At 40.7% G+C, this 15,321-nt stretch overlaps 1 protein-coding gene across 1 annotated transcript in view; it reads right to left on the bottom strand.

The window, feature by feature from the left end:
• Window positions 1-15,321, bottom strand: part of CNTNAP4 (contactin associated protein family member 4) — a 438,669-nt gene that overhangs the window by 317,187 nt on the left and 106,161 nt on the right. The window contains exon 2 of the mRNA XM_063913709.1: window positions 1,064-1,174. Coding sequence (XP_063769779.1) covers window positions 1,064-1,174 — 111 coding nt within the window. The remainder of the gene's footprint in view (window positions 1-1,063; window positions 1,175-15,321) is intronic.

Genomic DNA, 15,321 nt, shown 5'->3' with positions numbered 1-15,321 from the left:
CTGTATACACAGTAGATCAAATGAGAGATGGAAATTTAAATAGCAATTTCATTGTAAGTTACAGAATCAAATGGGCACTTTATTTTCCAGAAATGTATAAGGAAACTTTTCTATTAAATGCATACAGTAGTTGTCAGCAACATATTTCTATACTTTAATGCAGGGGTGGGGAACCTTTTTTCTACCAAGGGCCATTTGGATATTTATAAAATCCTTCGGGGGCCATACAAAAATTCTCAACTTAATAAATTACCCTGCCCCCCAGTAGGTCTGCCACTTAGAGGTACTGTGTGTGCGCGCCGGAGGTGCGCGCACCAAAAAAATGGATGTGGCCAGTTAAAATGGGATGTGATACACATATGCCCCCAATAGTGCAGTGCCAGATCCACAATTGCCCTCACAGTGCCAGGTATACAAATGCCCCTCACAGTGCCAGGTATACAGATGTCCACACAGTGCCAGGTATACAAATGCCCCTCACAGTGCCAGGTATACAGATGCCCCCACAGTGCCAGGTATACAGATGCCCCTCACAGTGCCAGGTATACAGATGCCCCTCACAGTGCCAGGTATACAGATGTCCCCACAGTGCCAGGTATACAGATGCCCCCCACAGTGCCAGGTATACAGATGCCCCTCACAGTGCCAGGTATACAGATGCCCCCCCCCCGTGCTATTTACCGCTCCTTTCGGCGGGACACGGAGGAGAGCGCGGCTATGTTGTGCGGCGGCGTGTAGGACTTGAAACCAGCCGCCTGTTCGAGAGCCAATCAGAGCTCGCAGACCGGCAGCCGCGGCTCCTGATTGGCTGCCACCCGACAGCCGCGCTCTCCTCCCTGTTCTGACAGCTGAGACACGCTGCCGCCGTGTTCAGCGGCGGCGTGTCTCACTGAGAGAAGCGGGTGGGCTGGAGCAAAGCCCCTGCTTTAATGTATGTCTCATTATCGTGCTCATTTTATATGAAGCTGTTACCATTTAATATAAACAAAGAAAGAGAGATACAATGAGAGCAAAATTGAGAGAGAGAGAGAGAGAGAGAGAGAGAGAAATAACTTAAACTTACCATCTCTCCTATTTAGCCTAGCAAAGCCTGCACTATGAGTAATAGAAAGTTCTGATGAACTGCTGAAGGAGGACGGAGGCAGAGAAGATGCCAGTGGACCATCACATTCATCTATGTAAAAAAGGGAAAACATTGTTGATTAATATTAGGATTAACAGAGGTGAAAACAGTATAACAATGACATAAGGATAACTCACAATTCTTATGATACAGAGCTTCACCTGACACAAAGGTACTGCACCTAGTTATCAAAGCATATTTGTGGTATATCAACCAAAAATAACAAATTAAGTACCCCCAAAATTTTTGTAGATAGGGAGACAACACAGCAGATAAGTTACTATGTGGACTGCATTCTCGAACTTGGCCCCCGGTAACTGCTGCCATCTTCATATGGCATTAGCCATTGTAGCCTATAGGCTAAAATATGCAACATTTACTGGGAAACAGATTCAGGTAGAGAAACTGTAGCCACTGTAGCCTATAGTCAACACTCATTTACCAGGAGAAGGATATAATCCCTCCCGGGCAATGGCTGCCTGTGCATTGCATATTCAGAAGACCGCACATACACTGTAGCACTGCCTGCTCCAGAAGAAGTGCAGTAATCACATTATCTTAACTTCATACACATCACACAGGTACCTATCAGTACTCCAGTCCCTGCATGTGATATTTGTTACATAAGAGTAAACATGAATGTCTTATTGTGGTGATTAAAAAATAAATATGCCCCAAGACTCCTGAGGACTGTGAGAAAATTTACGTTGATAAATTGAAACATCGAAAATCCATTTAGAAGACAATATGTTTTATTGATTTGCATGCTCCATGAGTGCCGCCTATATATATATATATATATAAATATACTGTGTATATATATATATATATATATATATATATATATTGTGTGCGTATATATATATATATATATATATATATATATATATATATACAGGGTGATTCAAAAGTCGCAGTGCAAACTTTTGTTTCAACAACTGCAGAAAATGGGAAACTAAATACTCCAGTAAGGTGTGAGTGAGGTGGGCTATCTTTTAGTGTATGGCATGAAACATGGGCACCATCTTGAAATTGGCCATCTTGAATCTAAGCCAGTCTTACCATTATCTGCACAGTTTTTGAAAGAAAAGGGTGTACTGTGACTTTGAGAAGGGGTACTGTGACTTTTGAATCACCCTGTATATATATATATATATATATATATATATATATATAAAATTTCCACGGAAAGAGCCGCAGCACACTTCCAAGTCAATGTGTAGGTGCCAGGTCAGATAAATAATACAGTACTGTCCATAAACTAGAGAATCCCACAGGAACCAAGTTCAGGATAGACCAGCACACTATTCAATCATGAGAAAATCTTTCTGTATTTTCATAAAGTGCAAAAAATCAAATGCAAACATGCAGCACAAGTAATTCAGCAGCAAAGTGTCATATGCAATAGTATACTCAACATCCCAACAGCCGTTTATGCCTTCATCAGGGGATTGATAAGCTCAGCATATTTGCTAAAGCACTTCTCGTCCTGCAGTGCAACAAAATAAAGTGCCAAGTGCCCAACAGCTGCATTGCACTCGCAGCCTATTTAAACCCAGTGCATAATTACCTGCTTGCCAGCTGTCACCGCCGGCCACACATGGGAACAGACTGACGTCACTCGGATGCGCCGCTGTGCGCCGCGCTCCGATCGTGATGTCAGAAGGACTGGCGTGCGCGCACCTCCCTGCACACCAGGTGCCGGGCAGCGTCACACCGCCACTCCCCCTGGAGAGTCTAAACCCACCAGGCCCATGATGCACAGGAGGCGGCGCCCATCCAAGACAGGCTAGCTGTCACGGTCAGTCTGGGACATGAAAGCCCGTCTCACAGTGGCCGGAGGGAACAAAGGCGCGCAGGCACAACAAATCTACATCTGATAATAAACACCAAAAAACAAACATAAAACTTATACAATATCCCGATCAGTGACTACCGCATCTAAATGAGGCCATCTATGTAGTACTATATTAACCCTTAACTGTGCCCATATCAGGGCCAAATATATATCAAAGCTAATGACCCCAGTTGCTATCAAGTCACCGAATGGGACATCTAACAAAACATATATAACAACAAATATTCATAAACAAAAGAAACTTAATTAATAGTACCCCATCAGGTGATGGAACCAGACGCAATCCAGAGGTCCAGGCCCACGTGTACCTAATCCAGACCAAAAAACCATATAATAAAAAATTAAAAAAAGGAAAATGTTTAGATTCTTTACAAATATTGGATAAAGGAGAATTCCTCATTGAGTCCCATTGGAGTCAGTGTTCCCAACCGACGAATCCACCGACATTCCTGTTGTAATAACAACTCATGTCTATTTCCACCAAGTTTAAGTGGTGGCAAATGATCAATGGGCATGAACTGTAGATCTTTAATGTTATGACCACATGACACAAAATGTTTAGCGACCGGTGTTGTAGAGCCATCCATTTTAGTAGATGCTTTTTTGATGGACGAACGATGTAAAGCAATACGTTCTTTCAGCATTCTCATCGTTTTGCCCACATACAATTTGTTGCATGGACAAAAAATCACGTAAATGACATATCGTGTTTCACATGTCATACGATGACGTAGATAATATGTTTTGCCATTGGCAGTAGGATGAAAAAAGCTGCTCCCTGTGCGCATATGTTTGCAATTGACACACGACCCACATTTGAAAGCTCCTTGTTTGAGTTGTAACCACACTTTTCTTTCTTGGGCTAAAGGCACAATGTCAGAATAAGTTATCTGATCTTTCAGATTGGAGCTCCATTTATAACAAAATAGGGGCAAGTTTTCACAATGTTTCCCCATAATCGGGTCGGACTGTAAAATGTGCCAATACCTCAAGATCGCTTGTCTCATGACATTTGAAGACACAGAGTAGGTGCTGGAAAAAATAATTCGTCCAAGTTCATCAGAGCGTATTTTAGGCTCCATTAACTGTTTACGGTTAAGTTTTAAACATCTGGAAATAGATTCCTGTACTTCTTTCGGGTCATACCCCCTCTCTATAAACTTCTTGCCCATCTCAATCAGTGCCATCGGTAATGCTCTACTATCAGAAGTTATTCTGACTACTCGTACTAGTTGTGAGAATGGCAGGCCTCTTTTCAAGGGTTGTGGGTGGAAACTTGATGCCAGTAGTAGAGTATTCTTGTCAGTCGGTTTTGAAAAAATCTCAGTGCAAAATGCCCCACTTTGTAACTTAACAGTGACGTCCAAAAAATTAATACTGGTCAAGTCATAGGCACACGTGAACCTGATTGACCCCGGTAAAAGATTCAATTTATTAACAAACTCAAGAAGCTTCAATTCACCTCCAGTCCACAACATGAAAAGGTCATCATTAAAACGAACGTAAAATTTAATAAATGATGAAAATAATGGATCTGCCATGATATGGGTTTTCTCGTACTGAAACATAAATTGGCATACGATGGGGCCACATTGGACCCCATCGCTGTCCCTTGTAACTGCAAGTAAAATGAGTTTTCAAACAAAAAATAGTTCTTATGTAAAATGAAATCCAACAACAAAATCAAAAATTCACACGGTGGACCCTCATACTGTGGACTGGAGACAACAGCATCTCTCGTGGCCTCTAAGCCCTCAACGTGACTAATGTTGGTGTACAAACTGGTGACATCTAGAGTCACCAGAATGCAATCATCAGGTAGTGGACCGATGGAGTTCAACTTATTAAGGAAATCTGTAGTATCCTTAATAAAATAAGGTGTAGATTGTACAACAGGCTGCAAATGGAAATCTACAAACTGTGACAATGTTTGACACAAGGAACCCCTCGAGGAGATAATAGGTCTCCCTGGGGGTTTATGCATGCATTTATGGACTTTTTTTGCAAAGTATATTTCAAAGGTGTTCGAGGAAATTCTTGTGTAAGAAAACCCGCTGTCTGTTCGTCTATCCAAATATTTTAAAGTCCCAATCCAATAATCGAATCAGCCTCACGTTTGAAGTTATCCGTTGGGTCAAAACGAAGTTGTTTATAACATTGGCCATCCGCCAATTGTCTATTAATTTCATTTACATAATCATTTCTATTCAATATCACCACCCCCCCTGCCCTTATCGGCGGGGCGTATGATGATATCAGTGTTGTCCCGTAAAGCTTTGATGGCCAATCTCTCGGATTTGGTCATGTTGTAGTTCTTAATCCTAGTGTTCTGAACACTAGGTAGAGCATCATTTTTGACCAAACGCATGAATACCTCAATAGCAGAATTAGATAAAGGCGGGTCAAACTTACTGGGGGCTTTAAAGGGATTTATTACTTGACTCACATCGCTCTTTTTAGAGAAAAAATCCTTAAGTTTAAGCTGACGAAAAAACTTATAGAGTTCAACCTCACAGTCAAACTCACTCTGTTTATGGGTTTGCACGAATGTGAGCCTCTTGGAAAGTACTGCCATTTCTACCGCTGAAGGGTCGTAATCGGACAAATTAAAAACTGTTATTTCCGACCCCCCACCTGTAGTTTCTCCCTCCGGTACCCTTTGTGCCTGATCCCCCCTCTCCTGCAGGGTCCCTTGTGTCTCTGTTTCCCTTGGCTTTGCTCCTTGTGAAGGTCTTTTCCCCTAAAAAAGGACCTCTCTGATTACTCGAGTGATCGGAGTCACTCTGAGATGTATGTGACTCAATATCAGTGAATAAAATCTAAAAATTTTTACGAAAGCCTTGGACTGTTCTCCAGGGCCGTCTATTAGATTGAGTGAATAACCAAGGATACACCCGAAGATCTCGATAAGCCTCCTTTACTTTCCTGTATTTGGACTTTTTGAAAGCCAATAAATCACTTTTAAAAGCTGAAACCGCTTCATCCAGTTTAACTAGCCAATCATAGGAAGCATCAGCCTTCAAAATGTCCAAACCTGTTGATTCACAAGACAGAATCTCTTTCTTCACAGTTTCAATGTCCAAATTAACCTGCTGGACTACCAATACCATCAAGTCAAAACTACACTGATTCAATATTTGACACCACTGACGGCAAAAGTCTTTATTGTTGCGACCCAACGTAAATTGATTTTTAATTCTAAATCCACGAGGGATTAGATTCTCTTTATGATATTGCAAAATGGTCAAACAATGCAATTCTAATTCAACAAGTCTTTTACGTAGTCGCAGCAAGTCAGCATTAATTTCCGTCGGGGTGTCAATGTCAAAAGCTAATTGGTCAGTGGAAGAGAATAAGATTTTAGAAACCTCTTTATCCAAGAAACGCTTAGTACCAGTAATATCATTTGCGTCTAGATCAATCACCCAAACAGGGCACAATACACCAGAAAAATAAGCACAAAAAAAAATGCAAAAAATAAAAAATTCAAAAATGAAAAATAAATGATAAACAAATGTAATCTTTGTGGTCCAGCTCCAAGTCCAAATAATAACAGTCCGTTTCTTTGGTTACATGAATTTCCACGGAAAGAGCCGCAGCACACTTCCAAGTCAATGTGTAGGTGCCAGGTCAGATAAATAATACAGTACTGTCCATAAACTAGAGAATCCCACAGGAACCAAGTTCAGGATAGACCAGCACACTACTCAATCATGAGAAAATCTTTCTGTATTTTCATAAAGTGCAAAAGATCAAATGCAAACATGCAGCACAAGTAATTCAGCAGCAAAGTGTCATATGCAATAGTATACTCAACATCCCAACAGCCGTTTCGTATGCCTTCATCAGGGGATTGATAAGCTCAGCATATTTGCTAAAGCACTGCTCATCCTGCAGTGCAACAAAATAAAGTGCCAAGTGCCCAACAGCTGCATTGCACTCGCAGCCTATTTAAACCCAGTGCATAATTACCTGCTTGCCAGCTGTCACCGCCGGCCACACGTGGGGAACAGACTGACGTCACTCGGATGCGCCCCTGTGCGCCGCGCTCCGATCATGACATCAGAAGGACTGGCGTGCGCGCACCTCCTTGCACACCAGGTGCCCGGCAGCGTCACACTGCCACTCCCCCTGTAGAGTCTAAACCCACCAGGCCCTCCCATGGATGACGCCGTTCCCCCAGCGCATCACATGATGCACAGGAGGCGGCGCCCATCCAAGACAGGCTAGCTGTTACGGTCAGTCCGGGACATAAAAGCCCACCTCAAAGTGGCCGGAGGGAACAAAGGCGCGCAGGCACAACAAATCAACATCTGATAATAAACACCAAAAAACAAACATAAAACTAATACAATATCCAGATCAGTGACTACTGCATCTAAATGAGGCTATCTATGTAGTACTACATAGTTTTCTGGTGTATTGTGCCCTGTTTGGGTGATGGATCTAGATGCAAATGATATTACTGGTACTAAGCGTTTCTTGGATAAAGAGGTTTCTAAAATCTTATTCTCTTCCACTGACCAATTAGCTTTTGACATTGACACCCCGACGTAAATTAATGCTGACTTGCTGCGACTACGTAAAAGACTTGTTGAATTAGAATTGCATGGTTTGACCATTTTGCAATATCATAAAGAGAATCTAATCCCTCGTGGATTTAGAATTTAAAATCAACCTACGTTGGGTCGCAGCAATAAAGACTTTTGCCGTCAGTGGTGTCAAATATTGAATCAGTGTAGTTTTGACTTGATGGTATTGGTAGTCCAGCAGGTTAATTTGGACATTGAAACTGTGAAGAAAGAGATTCTGTCTTGTGAATCAACAGGTTTGGACATTTTGAAGGCTGATGCTTCCTATGATTGGCTAGTTAAACTGGATGAAGCGGTTTCAGCTTTTAAAAGTGATTTATTGGCTTTCAAAAAGTCCAAATACAGGAAAGTAAAGGAGGATTATCGAGATCTTCGGGTGTATCCTTGGTTATTCACTCAATCTAACAGACGGCCCTGGAGAATGGTCCAAGGCTTTCGTAAAAATTCTGAGATTTTATTCACTGATATTGAGTCACATACATCTGAGAGTGACTCCGATCACTCGAGTAATCAAAGCGGTCCTTTTTTAGGGGAAAAGACCTTCACAAGGAGCAAAGCCAAGGGAAACAGAGACACAAGGGACCCTGCAGGAGAGGGGGGATCAGGCACAAAGGGTACCGGAGGGAGAAACTACAGGGGGGGGGTCGGAAATAACAGTTTTTAATTTATACGATTACGACCCTTCAGCGGTAGAAATGGCAGTACTTTCCAAGGGGCTCACATTCGTGCAAACCCATAAACAGAGTGAGTTTGACTGTGAGGTCGAACTCTATAAGTTTTTTCGTCAGCTTAAACTTAAGGATTTTTTCTCTAAAAAGAGCGATGTGAGTCGAGTAATAAATCCCTTTAAAGCCCCCAGTAAGTTTGACCCGCCTTTATCTAATTCTGCTATTGAGGTATTCATGCATTTGGTCAAAAATGATGTTCTACCCAGTGTTCAGAACACTAGGATTAAGAACTACAACATGACCAAATCCGAGAGATTGGCCATCAAAGCTTTACGGGACAACACTGATATCATCATACGCCCCGCCGATAAGGGCAGGGGTGGTGGTGATATTGAATAGAAATGATTATGTAAATGAAATCAATAGACAATTGGCGGATGGCCAATGTTATAAACAACTTTGTTTTGACCCAACGGATAACTTCAAACGTGAGGCTGATTCGATTATTGGATTGGGACTTTCCAATATTTGGATAGACGAACAGACAGCGGGTTTTCTTACACAAGAATTTCCTTGAACACCTTTGATCTATACTTTGCCGAAAGTCCATAAATGCATGCATAAACCCCCAGGGAGACCTATTATCTCCTCGAGGGGTTCCTTGTTTCAAACGTTGTCACTGTTTGTAGATTTCCATTTGCAGCCTGTTGTACAATCTACACCTTATTTTATTAGGGATACTACAGATTTCCTTAATAAGTTGAACTGCATCGGTCCACTACCTGATGATTGCATTCTGGTGACTCTAGATGTCACCAGTTTGTACACCAACATTAGTCACGTTGAGGGCTTAGAGGCCACGAGAGATGCTGTTGTCTCCAGTCCACAGTATGAGGGTCCACCGTGTGAATTTTTGATTTTGTTGTTGGATTTCATTTTACATAAGAACTATTTTTTGTTTGAAAACTCATTTTACTTGCAGTTACAAGGGACAGCGATGGGGTCCAATGTGGCCCCATTGTATGCCAATTTATTTATGTTTCAGTACGAGAAAACCCATATCATGGCAGATCCATTATTTTCATCATTTATTAAATTTTACATTCGTTTTATTGATGACCTTTTCATGCTGTGGACTGGAGGTGAATTGAAGCTTCTTGAGTTTGTTAATAAATTGAATTTTTTACCGGGGTCAATCAGGTTCACGTGTGCCTATGACTTGACCAGTATTAATTTTTTGGACATAACTGTTAAGTTACAAAATGGGGCATTTTGCACGGAGATTTTTTCAAAACCGACCGACAAGAATACTCTACTACTGGCATCAAGTTTCCACCCACAACCCTTGAAAAGAGGCCTGCCATTCTCACAGCTAGTACGAGTAGTCAGAATAACTTCTGATAGTAGAGTATTACCGATGGCACTGATTAAGATGGGCAAGAAGTTTATAGAGAGGGGGTATGACCCAAAAGAAGTACAGGAATCTATTTCCAGATGTTTAAAACTTAACCGTAAACAGTTAATGGAGCCTAAAATACGCTCTGATGAACTTGGACAAATTATTTTTTCCAGCACCTACTCTGTGTCTTCAAATGTCATGAGACAAGCGATCTTGAAGTATTGGCACATTTTACAGTCCGACCCGATTATGGGGAAACATTGTGAAAACTTGCCCCTATTTTGTTATAAATGGAGCTCCAATCTGAAAGATCAGATAACTTATTCTGACATTGTGCCTTTAGCCCAAGAAAGAAAAGTGTGGTTACAACTCAAACAAGGAGCTTTCAAATGTGGGTCGTGTGTCAATTGCAAACATATGCGCACAGGGAGCAGCTTTTTTCATCCTACTGCCAATGGCAAAACATATTATCTATGTCATTGTATGACATGTGAAACACGATATGTCATTTACGTGATTTTTTGTCCATGCAATAAATTGTATGTGGGCAAAACGATGAGAATGCTGAAAGAACGTATTGCTTTACATCGTTCGTCCATCAAAAAAGCATCTACTAAAATGGATGGCTCTACAACACCGGTCGCTAAACATTTTGTGTCATGTGGTCATAACATTAAAGATCTACAGTTCATGCCCATTGATCATGTGCCACCACTTAAACTTCGCGGAAATAGACATGAGTTGTTTTACAACAGGAATTTTGGTGGATTCGTCGGTTGGGAACACTGACTCCAATGGGACTCAATGAGGAATTCTCCTTTACCCCATTTTTGTAAAGAATCTAAAAATTTTCCTTTTTTAAATTTTTTATTATATGGTTTTTTGGTCTGGATTAGGTACACGTGGGCCTGGACCTCCGGGTTGAGTCTGGTTCCATCACCTGATGGGGTACTATTAATTGTTAAGTTTCTTTTGTTTATGAATATTTGTTGTTATATATGTTTTGTTAGATGTCCCATTCGGTGACTTGATAGCAACTGGGGTCATTAGCTTTGATATATATTTGGCCCTGATATGGGCACAGTTAAGGGTTAATAAGGTACTACATAGATGGCCTCATTTAGATGCAGTAGTCACTGATCGGGATATTGTATTAGTTTTATGTTTGTTTTTTGGTGTTTATTATCAGATGTAGATTTGTTGTGCCTGCGCGCCTTTGTTCCCTCCGGCCACTGTGAGACGGGCTTTCATGTCCCGGACTGACCGTGACAGCTAGCCTGTCTTGGATGGGCACCGCCTCCTGTGCATCATGTGACGCGCTGGGGGACGGCGTCATCCATGGGAGGGCCTGGTGGGTTTAGACTCTACAGGGGGAGTGGCGTTGTGACGCTGCCTGGCACCTGGTGTGCAGGGAGGTGCGCGCATGCCAGTGCTTCTGACGTCACGATCGGAGCGCGGCGCACAGCGGCGCGTCCGAGTGACGCCAGTCTGTTCCCCACGTGTGGCCGGCGGTGACAGCTGGCAAGCAGGTAATTATGCACTGGGTTTAAATAGGCTGCAAGTGTAATGCAGCGGTTGGGCACTTGGCACTTTATTTTGTTGCACTGCAGGACGAGCAGTGCTTTAGCAAATATGCTGAGCTTATCAATCCCCTGATGAAGGCATACGAAACGGCTGTTGGGATGTTGAGTATACTATTGCATATGACACTTTGCTGCTGAATTACGTGTGCTGCATGTTTGCATTTGATCTTTTGCACTTTATGAAAATACAGAAAGATTTTCTCATGATTGAATAGAGTGCTGGTCTATCATGAACTTGGTTCCTGTGGGATTCTCTAGTTTATGGACAGTACTATATATATATATATATATATATATATATATATATATATTAGAGATGAGCGGGTTCGGATTTACTCGGTTCTTAATGCCAGAATTATCGCAAGTTCTTTTTTCCGGGATTTTTATTATTGGCTAACCAAAAAAAGTGACGTCCGTGAGCCAATAACGAGATTCGGGTAAATCCGAGTAATTCCGAGTAAAAGCAAATCCGCTCATCTCTAATATATATATATATATATATATATATATATATATATATATATACACAGTATATATAGGCTGAGTGGCCAAATTATTATGTCCACCAGGAGATTATATGCAAAGTTTGAAACTGTATTACAACTTATATATAATGTTTGTATACATCATTTATTGTTACTTGTGTTCTGTTTATGTTTGGTTGCTGTAATGTAATGTACTGTTTGCCCTGTACTGTACTGTACTGTTGCTGTATGCACGGCGCTGCGGACCACTTGTGGCGACTTATGAATAAAGTGTTATAATAGTACTAATAATATTAGTAGCTTTAGCAGTGTAAATTCCCAAATTCTATACATCTTAATTATATGGATCTTTACGTGAAAGTACCTCATAACTAGGTAAATGATCCCCTATAACTACTTCCTGTAAGTTATCCAGAGGTGTAGCTCCCAGAGGCAATGGAGATGCCTGCCTCCAGGATCCAAGCCCTGAAGAGGCACCTGCATGTACAGCAGCAGCTCTGTGGTTCACAGTGTTCAATTGTGTCCGCTGCTCTTCCAATGGAGCTCTGTGGCACACCTGCTACTGCTGCATAGCTAATTGGCTCTATCCCTGGAGCCCTGTAAACACCTGCTATAGGGGACAGTACAGCTCCTGCCTTTAACTGCTCACCTTGTGCTGCAGCAAGCAATGATGCACCTGCGCTGCTGCTAGAATGTGAGATGGGACAACTCAGTGATCAGAGTAGCGAAGCCCTGCCAATTCATTGCATATAGATTAGCTGGAAGTGCTTGCTGCAGTATACAATTCTGTAAGGGAGTTTCTGATTTTCACGGTTGTAAATATAAATGAGTGTCAAAAATTTGGTAAATCTATAGAGATGTAAATTTGAGACATCTTAATGTAAGTAAATATTAATCCATGGGTCTTGGTGTTACCTGAGGAGCAGATACAGTAAAAAGTGACAGGACCATTTTTGTACTTTATTACACTGGGGGTGCAATCCAAATTTTGATCCGGTTGTCAAATTGGCTGTTAATGCAAGCCACGCATCGGTAATGAGGTCATTATGTCAACCCCCTTTTCATTGCCTTAGGAGAGGTTTATTAAACTTCAAATTATGTTGTTTTCCTATTTTCCACCTGATGAATACCTATGTTAAATTTCATCTTCCTAACATATCGGGAAGTAAAAGAATTAGTAATGAGTCAGTCAGTCAGTGAGTGAGTGAGTGAGGGCTTTCGATTTTTTGTAGTTTATTAAATTCTGTACACTGGAGGTGCAATCCAACTGTTGATCCAAATGTCTTTTTGGGCATTATCATTCACGTAATGTAATCCTTTTTTTAAGGGGGGGGCACCAAACTCCAAAATGCCTTCGGGCGACTGGGATGAACTTATGCCCCTAAAGTTATCTGTTTGAACCTTCAAGATCCTCCTTTTATTGTCCACTCAGTAAATAGAGAGCTTGGGAAACAGTGATCATAATATGGTCACATTCGATGTTAATTTCCAAAAGCATCACTATAAGGGCTCAACAAAGACGTATAACTTTAGAAAGGCAAATTTTGACATGTTGAAACAAGCACTAATGCACATTGACTGGGACACTTTGTTTCATGGTAAGTACACTGCTGAAATGTGGGATGCTTTTAAAAGTCTGCTCAATAACTATACTCATAAATTCATTCCCATGGGCAGCAAACACGGGAGTTCTAAATACAAACTGATGTGGCTTAATAAGGAGGTTAAGGAAGAAATGGATAAAAAGAGGCAATCATTCAATGCATTCAAATCAGATGGGAAGGAGGAGTCATTCAAGTACTACAAGGACTGTAACAGGAAATGCAAAAAAGAAATCAGAGTAGCTAAACTATAAAATGAAAAGCAAATAGCTAAGGAGTGCAAAACAAACCCTAAGTTTTTTAAGTATATAAATGGTAAAAGATTAAAAAAGAGAGAATATAGAACCTCTAATAGGAGAGTCAGGAGTATTGATAAATTATGGAGAGAAAAAAAAACAGAAATATTGAATGAATTTTTTTCATCAGTATTTACTAGAGAGGACCGGATGGTGGAGGTAGTGAATAGTTTTTAGTACTTTTTTGAGTGAGGAAGTACACCGTGAGAGACTATACAAAATTAAGATCCATCCAATGGTTCTAATAGAGCTATACTCAGAACTAGCACGGCCTTTATATTTGATATTCACTGATGCAATTAAATCAGGCATGATACCTAAGGACTGGCATATAGCAGAGATAATCCCAATTTTTAAAAAGGCAATCAAAACTCATCCTGGCAACTACAGATCAGTTAGCTTGACATCTATTGTGGGGGAAAAATTAGAAAGAATATTAAGGGATTGCATACAGGAGTACTTGGATACCTCAATATTGTGATTAGGAATCAGCATGGTTTTTGTGAGGGACAGGTCATGCCAAACTAACTTAATTACAGTGGCTTCTATGAGAAAGTGAGCGATAATCTTGACAGGGGTAATGTAGTTGATGTGGTCGATCTAGATTTTGCCAAAGCCTTTGATATAGTGCCTCAAATGAGGCTGATTTTCAAACTAAGAAAACCTGGCCTAGGAAACACTATTTGTACTTGGATAAGTAATTGACCTGATAACAGGGAACAATGAGTTGTGGTTAATGGGATCTACTCCAGCTGGGCCACGGTATTCAGTGGAATACCTCAAGGGTCAGTACTCGGCCATTAATGTTCAATTTATTTATTAATGACCTAGGAGCAGATCTTGAAAGTACAGCGTCAATTTTTTCAGATGATACAAAGCTATGTAGGGTATTTAACTCAGATAATGATTCTGAGTCTCTACAAAATGACTTTTTTAAACTAGAAGTTTGGGCATCCAAATGGAGAATGAGGTTTAATATAGATAAATGTAAAGTCTTGCACTTTGGGGCTAAAAGTAATCATGCAACCTACAAATTAAATGGGGAGATGGTTTTATAAAAATACTTGGGGGTACTCATTGATAATAGACTTAATAACAGTACCCAATATGAAACTGTAGCAACAAAAGCAAATAAGGTACTGTCTTGCATAAAACAGGGAATTAAGACTATGGAAGAATGCGTAATCCTGCCATTATATAAATCACTGGTACGGCCACATCTTAAATATTGTGTACAATTCTGGGCACCACATTATAAAAAAGATATCTTAGAGCTTGAAAGGGTGCAGATGCGAGCTACAAAATTGATTAAGGGGTTAGAGGCACTGGATTATGAGGAAAGGATTAATAGGTTAGATATGTCTACACTAGAAAAGAGGTGTCTAAGAGGGGACATCATAAATATTTATAAATATATAAAAGGATGATACATGGAGCTAACAGGAGATCTGTTTACAGAGAGATCTCTACATAGGACACGTGGACACCCCCTGAGGTTAGAGGAGAGGAAATTGCATACCAGCGAAGGAGGGGGTTCTTCACAATAAGGACAGTAAGGATATGGAATTCTTTGCCAGTGAAGGTAGTAATGTGGGACCCTGTCAATACTTTTAAAAACGGGTTAGATAAATTTCTAACTGAAAAAGATATCCAAGGATATAACTTCTAAATGAATGTATTTTAGAAAAATGTGTTCTAAGAAAACTATAAATTCAA

The sequence above is a fragment of the Pseudophryne corroboree genome, chromosome 1 (genome assembly GCF_028390025.1).
Source record: "Pseudophryne corroboree isolate aPseCor3 chromosome 1, aPseCor3.hap2, whole genome shotgun sequence".
NCBI classification, from domain to species: Eukaryota; Metazoa; Chordata; class Amphibia; order Anura; family Myobatrachidae; genus Pseudophryne; species Pseudophryne corroboree.
The sequence above is the reverse complement of the archived record's forward strand: the minus strand, read 5'-3'. Positions and strand labels throughout refer to the sequence as shown.